Raw genomic sequence first — 7,677 nt, forward strand, 5'->3', positions numbered from 1 at the left:
GGCCTCAGGTTCCTTTCAGAGCAAGCAATCTCAAGACGAGTAGTGAAGGCCAGTCATAAGAAGGCAGCAATCCAGCTACTTCCCCTCTGGCCCTTGAGCCAATCTACTGAGACATACCTCCTAAGCAGCCCAAGGTTAGCAGCAGGCTTATGTAGAAGGCTTAATCCTGTGCAGGAAACCAAGAAGAGCAATGCAACCGGAACAGAGGACAAGAGGAGGGAGGCCACACCTAAGAGGGGAGGACGACTGTGGCACATTAAGGGCTGGATGGCCTCTCTGCCCTGCCGAGTGGATTTTCACAGGGACAGTCCCAGAGCTTGGTTGGGAAGGGAACACACAACCACCAGAAAAGTAAAATAGTCTTTTTATTATATACAGGCTATACGTAAACCACCCACCCACTCTGAAAACAGTAGGTTCTGGCTTTTCTCAGGGCACTCAGAAGCTTCTTGGAGACCATTCCTTCCCTTCAGAAAGGGGAGCATGAGTGTGTGCATGCATGTGCATGTGTATGTAACCTGAATCCATGAGGTTTGACCAGCCTCATCTAGCCACATGCCCCTCCTTGCCTTAAACCCTGGCTTTGAGCTTCTCTGGTCCAGGAGGAGACCTCAGCCTAGGGCAGGCATAAGCCAATCATTCAACCTCCATCTTGTTCTTCTGCAAAGAATCAATGAAGGTTTGCCACTCCGCTGGGTAAAAACGCTTATAGACGTTGATCTTATTCCGAATCTGTTTCGGGGTATCTTGGTAGTAATTCTTCTCATCCCGGGCCATAGCCTAAGAAGGGAGAAGCCACTTAAGGAGGGCTGGACAGGCAAAGTTTCAAATCCTAGTACTGCTTGAGCTGGGCTGGGCAAGCCACTTAGTGTCCCTGAAGTCCACGTTCCTCACCTCAAAAACCATGGTGTATGTGGGGAAATGGATGCAAATGCCCTTGGGAACAAGGCAGGCTGCGGCCAGATATGAATGGCTAATGCTCCATCCATAGCTCACTGATCCCATCTGGGCACCAGAATCCAGTGCAGCCAGATCTTCCAATTTTTAAGAGAAGTCAAAAATAGTAACTTTAATTCAAAAACTCTCATAATTAAAATGGCACCTAGTTCAAGTTCTTTAAAAATACCATGCAAATAAAACTACATGTCTGAGTGGAATATGAACCACAGGCCAATCAGTCAGTTCTGGCTACAAGCATCTGTCCATGAGATCAATTTCCTAAAGTCTCTCTTTCCTTCGTTTGCACTCAGTCTCAGGCAAGAGATAAGATCAGACCCCAAATGGTCCAGGGCACCTTCCTAACAGACCTAAGTGGTTCTTCCTGCCAGGCCTGAACCACTCACCTTATAGTCCTCCCCATGATTCTCCACCATGTAGCGCACATAGTCAATGAGGTCTCGAGACAGCGTGTTTCCTTTCTTTTCTGGAAGGCTGGCTTCTGCCTCCAGGTCTAGGGTGAGAGAAACCAGGACACAGAAAATGACGTTTTGCCTCCCGTACTTTTTGAGTTGCCCAATCACCCTTTCACCCATCCCAAACCAAGGCCATCAGATGGGCTTTGCCTCTCCAGCCCCAAATTCAGTGCTCTTCAGCCCCTGGGATTCCAGGCCCTGCCTATGACACAATCATCTATCACTATGGCAACTACCTAAAAGGTAAGTCATCTCTCTTGGGTCTCAGCTGGGTAAAGGGCAGGGACCAAATTAATAATCTCTACTTAGTACTGGGTCCTGGGTACAAAGGTGAAGACACATTGCATACCACAAGTTGTGCCTTCACTGTTAAAATAGCTAGGCAGGAGCATCCGGGTGGCTTAATCAGTTAGACATCCGACTCTTGGTTTCAGCTCAGGTCATGATCTTATGGGTCGTGAGACTGAGCCCCATGTGGGAATCCATGCTGACCATGGAGTCTGCTTGTCCTTTTCCCTCTACTTCTCTCTCCACTCTCACTCTCTCCCTTACTCCCTGGAATAAATAAAATCTTTAAAACTAACTAATTAGGGCGCCTGGGTGGCTCAGTGGGTTAAGCCACTGCCTTTGGCCCGGGTCATGATCCCAGGGCCCTGGGATTGAGTCCCGCATCGGGCTCTCTGCTCAGCAGGGAGCCTGCTTCCCTCTCTCTCTCTGCCTGCCTCTCCGTCTACTTGTGATCGCTTCTCTGTCAAATAAATAAAATCTTTAAAAAAAATAAAAAAATAAAAATTAAATTAAATTAACTAATTAAATTAAATAGGTAGGCAAATACTCCCCATTTCTCAAGTAGGAGAAAAACAGCTCAGGGAAACAAGGTGGTCAAATGTTATCCAGGGGTTAAGTGCTTATAGTCAAAATTATCTTTGACTTGGTTGCCAGAGGCAGGGGTGGGAGGGAGGCAGGGAAATGGGGAGTTGTTTAATGTGTAGAGTTCCATTTCTGAAGATGAAAAAATTCTGAAGATCTAATGTATGACAACATAAACATACTTAACACTACTGAGCTATATAATTAAAAATGATTAAGATGGTAAACTTGATAAGTTTTCTACCACAATTTAAAAAAATTCTTTAAAGAATGAGAAGTAAAAAAATAAAATAAAAAGAAGTAAAAAGTTTAGAAATTTGACAGAAAATACACCTAATTTTATTCATGCAATCCTTTGCAGTAATTCTTACGAGAATTCTTATGAGAATCACTGATAGGAACTCAAGAAATTCTCTATCAAATGCCTGGCCATTTAAAACCCTTTTAAGGAGAACCGTTAACATCTTGGACAGGTAAGAGGAAGATGAGTGGAGAATTTCAGAGTATTCCTGCTTCCCTGTAGAATTTACTCTGTTTTAATATTCAGTCTCTATAGCATTAATAAATATGAAACTGATTTGTAACTGAAAAGACTAAATAAGATGGTGGAATCTATAAAAATCTGTTCATCCTTAAATTCATGACAAGCTGAACATATGTCTGAGACACTGGTTTCTTTTCTATCCTCTTGGGCACCTGGCTGCATCCTCCCTGAACATTTCTGACCTCACTTCACATGTTTGAGTTTATTAAGTAGACTAAAAATATCCAGTCAGAGACAGTCTTAACTTTGTGAGCCCTGGACCAGCTCCCTTCTTCCCTCCGAATCTCAGTTTTTCCATCTGTAAAATGAAGACATCTGAGGGCCCTTTCTGGCCCTGACTGTGCAGAAAGGTGAACTAGAGGAATGTGGACAGCACCCACCGTTTAGCACATAGGGCTTCCGCACAAGCTCCTTAGGCCTCTCCTCTATGTCTACCTCCATGGCCTTCACCTGCAGAGAACACAGCCTGTGAGACCAGTAGACAAAGGAAGAATCTTAGAGAGGGAAAATTCTAGAGGCTCCTGCCCATCCCAACACAACTGATTATCCATAAGAATCCCGACACATACTCAGGCAGGAACAGATGACGGAGACAACCAGTGCCCTGGAGGCCTTATGGTTTCTAAAAGGGACTCAAGGAAGCAAGTCATCTTTCTGTGCCTATCTAAAAAATGGGCATAATGCTACCTCACCTCATGTGTGCTAATCAAATGAAACAATGCCCTTGAAAGCTCTTTATAATTTACAATGAAAAGATAGCAGATATCTTCTCTATGAAGAGGAGCAATTTGACAGTGCTTGGCTATAGCTTCACATTTGATCAAGAAACAGTACTGCCATTTTCCTCTGGCATGAAGGGATAAGAAGAAATTTATCTACAAGCAATGGCACAGGGTGCCTAGTTGGTTCAGTCCGTTAAGCATCTGCCTTCAGCTTATGTCATGATCTCAGGGTCCCGGGATGGAGCCCCATGTCAGGATCCCTATGCAGCAGGGAGTCTGCCTCTTCCTCTGCCCTTCCCGTGCTCCACTCTCAGCTTGCTAATAAATAAATAAAATCTTTAAAAAGTATTCAAATAAATAAATAAATAAAAAACAATGGGACAAATCCAATCAGCAAGTCCATTCATTAGGTTAACTATTGAGCACTAGTCACATTCTAACCACCACTGGACAAGACACAAGGTCCTTGTCCCCAAGAAGATTATGTTGAGGGAAAGAGGCACATGCAATAAACAAATACATATATAAAACACCATCAAGTATTTACAAGTGCTACGAGTTAAAGCTGGAAATAAATTACTGGGTAAAAGAGTTCTATTTTTTTTAAGTGTGGTGCAGAAAAAGACTTATTTGGGAGAAACTAAGGAAACCTCAGACCAAGGATATTAGATGACTGGGGGAAGGTGTAAGAGTAAGTAAAAATCCCAAACTCTGGGGAGTCCTTAGTAGGAGAGTGAAGGGCAGAAAAAGATAAATCCTGAGACATACCATTGGGATCCCAAGGGACCCAAACAAGCTCATTTCGGAGGGATAAAGAAAATGAGTGGAGAAGAAAAGAGGGGAGCTCCAACCCAGGTCCAATGTGTGCTGGGAAATAGGAGGAAGTAGTAAAGAGTTCTTCAACCACAGTCAGTGCAAGCTGCCGGAGCTGGCAAACCCAGGAAAGGCGTAGTAAGCGTGGCAATGCACAGGAAGAAGTTCTTAAACTCAGCTAAGTATGGAAGCAAACAGGGATGAAGGGCGAGGACCCTGCCACGTCAGTACCTTTCTCTTACGGAGGGGAACCGCCTTGTTGGGGTCCATAGCCAACCCCATCTCGGCCAGGTTCTGCCGCACGGATTTGGCGTGGTCCCAGGCATGTCGGATGTGGGAGCTACAGGCAAAGAGAGAGAGACCGCGGAACCGTCATCTCGCCGGCCGTCCTAGCCGAGGTCCCCTGCCTTCCAAACCCCGGTCCCCTCACCATTCGATCCGTGGCGCTGCTTTCCGTCGAGCATTCCGGTTCAGCCGCTTCCGGTTAACATTGTAACCGAACTTCTGTCTCCTGGTCTTCCCCTTGGCTTTGGGCATTTCCTTGACCACCGAACCGACAACTAGAACTGGATGCCTCTCACACGCAGCGCCTCGTGTCTCCGACTACTTCCTGTGGATGCTCGCAAGGGTTTGCGGGCTTCTTCGGGAAATGTAGTCCATCCTATAGAGACCTCATGCATCTTACTATAATGACTACGACTCCCAGAATGCAACGAGCGGTTGGCGTCTGCGTACAAGCTCAGCAAAGCCCTTTCGCCCCTCCCCTTCAATGACTTCATCAGAAGGCGGAGCTTAGCGTTCGCATTTTTTCCCAAAGCAGCTTCCCGAGACATGGCGGCTCCTGGTCCTGTGACTCCGGGGCCACCCTTTGAACCAGCACAGCCGCCAGTCATTGAGGGCTTTAGCCCCAGTATCTACCGCACTCAAGAAAGCTTCAAGGAAAAATTTATTCGCAAGACCCGCGAGAACCCAATGGTACCCATAGGTAAGCAGGTGTCATAGGAACTGTAGACGGAGAGGATAGTGATGTCTGAGGGAATGAATTAGGTGAGGACCGGGAGTGCCAAGGGGGAAGGGAGTGAGAGCGGACCAGAGTTGTGGCGCCGAGGCCGGGGGGGTGAGAGGTGATCCTGATTGGAGCAGGAGTTGGGCGGGATTGGGGCCCTGAGATAGGGCGAGCGCTGTAACTGGGAGGACCCTTCCTCCGCCAGACCCTCCCACTAGGCCCCCTCTGCCTCCGCCGTTACTCAGAGCTCTGGACTCCGAGTACTGGAGGCCCACGGCGGGGAGGGGCCTCCAGGGCCGGAACGTGCTACTCCCCCACTTACTTTGTCCCCTCCTCAGGCTGCCTGGGCACGGCGGCCGCCCTCACCTACGGCCTCTACTGCTTCCACCGGGGTCAGAGCCGGCGCTCTCAGCTCATGATGCGCACTCGGATCGCTGCCCAGGGCTTCACGGTCGCAGCCATCTTGCTGGGTCTGGCTGCATCTGCTATGAGGTCTCGATCCTGAGTCCGAGACCTGGCCTTGAACGGAGATCATTCCCGGCCCCAGGAGCAACCACCGGCCCCGCTACCTGACTTATTCCTTCGTCTCCCCTGACAAGGCCCCTATCAGCGGGCGAGGAAGTGGCCAATTGTGTAACTGACAGGTGTTTTTTCGGGAATCTCGGATTCGTTTGTTTGGGTGTTGCATACTTGTATTTGTGCCCCACTCTCTTCACTTCCTACTTAATAAACTGATCCACTTGTAGTTTGGTGAATTCATTCTCAATCTAGCACCCCCAGGGTTTTTGGTCTTTGGTTTTAAGAGATTGTCTAAAGACTATAGGGGCCCTTAGAAATCTTGCAGTCTAATGATTACCAAACTTTTCTGGTAACAATCACCTGGGGGAACTTGTTAAAGTTCGATATTCGGTAGAGTGATGCTATTTGAAAACAACAACAACAACTGATCTTTCCAACAATCTTCAGACCTTCAACTGGAAACCCTTCCTTCAGTTGAGGCTGGCCATGGCCCTGCCCCAGGCAGGGAGGTTCTGCCCTCCACTTTGCTTCTGCTCCTCACCCCACTTCCACCTCCTGAGAGCATCTAGACTCCACTGATGTAGACTACCCCCACTTGGTTCTTGATGCATCTTAAAGAACAGGAAACTGAGCCTCAGAGAAGGCAGCATGGTGGAGTGGTAAGAGTGTAGTCACAAAGCTTGCCATTGTTCCGTGTATCTAGTGTTTTAGGATTAAGGAAGAAAAGGGGCTGGAGACCTTGAGTGAACTCTACAAGAGGCAACTTGTGAGTTTCTCATTCATGCAAAGTCTCAAGTATTCTTGGACTGTGGTCAGATCTAAAGTCTGATTCGGTGGGACCCAGTTTCCTTCCATGTATGACTCCATTCAGTTTCAACACCAGCTGCAAGCTGCCAGAAAGGAAAGAGGAAGTAAGGAAGACACACTTTGGGGGCCCCCTAACACCCTCTAGCTTTCTAAGTGGAGAAGTGTATGAGTAGGGGCCCACTAAGTTTCTTGTTCTCATCATGGTCTCTCAGTTGCAAGGCAGAGATTATAAATGTGAAGCAGTACATTTTGGTGATGGATTCAAGAATTAGATAGGAAGGGGTGAGGACTATGGCACCTCTAAAGAGGAAGGCCATTATTTTTAGCTGTTGGTGCTATTGTGTTCCCCTAAAAAAGATATGTTGAAGTCCTAACCCAGTATCTCAGAATGTGATCTTATTTGGAAATAGGGTCTTTACAGTGATAATTAAGTTAGAATGAGGTCATTAAGGTAGGCCTTAATCCATTCTGGCTGGCTTCCTTATAAAAAGGGGAAATTTAGGGGCACCTGGGTGGCTTAGTGGGTTTAAGCCTCTACCTTTGGCTCAGGTCATGATCCCAGGGTCCTGGGATCGAGCCTGCATCGGGCTCTCTGCTCGGCGGGGAGCCTGCTTCCCTCTCTCTCTCTCTTGCCTGCCTCTCTGCCTACTTGTGATCTCTGTCTGTCAAATAAGTAAAAATCTTTTTAAAAAATAAATAAATAAAAAGGGGAAATTTAGACACAAAGATAGACTGCATAGATGATATGAAGATCAACTCGGGATTGTAGTGATGCACAAGTCGAAGAATGCCTGAGGCTGCCAGAAGCTTGGAGAGAAGCCTGTACAACAGATCCTTCCCTAGTGCCTTCAGATGGAATGTGGCCCTGCTGACACTTTGATTTTGGACTTCAGACCTCTAGAACAGTGAGACAATAAATTTCTGTTGTTCTGTGCCAGACACTGCGGTACTTTGCTATGGCATCTCTAATAAAATAAAGTTGGC

General features: G+C 47.0%; 2 protein-coding genes across 5 annotated transcripts; one reads left to right on the forward strand and one right to left on the reverse strand.

Moving 5' to 3' along the window:
• Window positions 1-347: 347 nt before the first annotated feature.
• NOP16 (NOP16 nucleolar protein) lies at window positions 348-5,041 on the reverse strand. 4 transcript variants are annotated; one of them, XM_059174366.1, is made up of 5 exons: window positions 4,792-5,041; window positions 4,593-4,701; window positions 3,207-3,276; window positions 1,344-1,450; window positions 348-692 (listed from the first exon to the last, which is right to left on the reverse strand). In XM_059174366.1, exons 1-5 carry the CDS (start codon window positions 4,896-4,898, stop codon window positions 612-614), a joined length of 474 nt encoding a protein of 157 aa, XP_059030349.1. In that variant the 5' UTR covers window positions 4,899-5,041; the 3' UTR covers window positions 348-611. The 4 variants fall into 4 exon arrangements, with proteins under 4 accessions (XP_059030349.1, XP_059030348.1, XP_059030346.1 ...); XM_059174365.1 differs by having other exon boundaries at window positions 348-780; window positions 3,207-3,292; window positions 4,792-5,035; XM_059174363.1 differs by having other exon boundaries at window positions 348-780; window positions 4,792-5,029.
• A 98-nt stretch (window positions 5,042-5,139) lies between these two features.
• HIGD2A (HIG1 hypoxia inducible domain family member 2A) lies at window positions 5,140-6,112 on the forward strand. The gene is made up of 2 exons (XM_059174367.1): window positions 5,140-5,346; window positions 5,706-6,112. The coding sequence occupies exons 1-2, from the start codon at window positions 5,193-5,195 to the stop codon at window positions 5,870-5,872; spliced, it is 321 nt and encodes a 106-aa protein (XP_059030350.1). The 5' UTR covers window positions 5,140-5,192; the 3' UTR covers window positions 5,873-6,112.
• The last annotated feature ends 1,565 nt before the right edge of the window (window positions 6,113-7,677 follow it).

This window comes from Mustela lutreola, chromosome 5 (assembly GCF_030435805.1).
Source record: "Mustela lutreola isolate mMusLut2 chromosome 5, mMusLut2.pri, whole genome shotgun sequence".
NCBI classification, from domain to species: Eukaryota; Metazoa; Chordata; class Mammalia; order Carnivora; family Mustelidae; genus Mustela; species Mustela lutreola.

Excerpts from the sequence above, each read along its gene's own strand:
- NOP16 (XM_059174363.1), bottom strand. The coding sequence starts at position 4,898 with ATGCCCAAAGCCAAGGGGAAGACCAGGAGACAGAAGTTCGGTTACAAT. Across the intron at positions 4,702-4,791 it reads GCAGCGCCACGGATCGAATG|CTCCCACATCCGACATGCCT; the intron begins GTGAGGGGACCG and ends CTTTGCCTGTAG. Across the intron at positions 781-1,343 it reads ATCATGGGGAGGACTATAAG|GCTATGGCCCGGGATGAGAA; the intron begins GTGAGTGGTTCA and ends CTCCCTTCTTAG.
- HIGD2A (XM_059174367.1), top strand. The coding sequence starts at position 5,193 with ATGGCGGCTCCTGGTCCTGTGACTCCGGGGCCACCCTTTGAACCAGCA. Across the intron at positions 5,347-5,705 it reads GAACCCAATGGTACCCATAG|GCTGCCTGGGCACGGCGGCC; the intron begins GTAAGCAGGTGT and ends TCCCCTCCTCAG.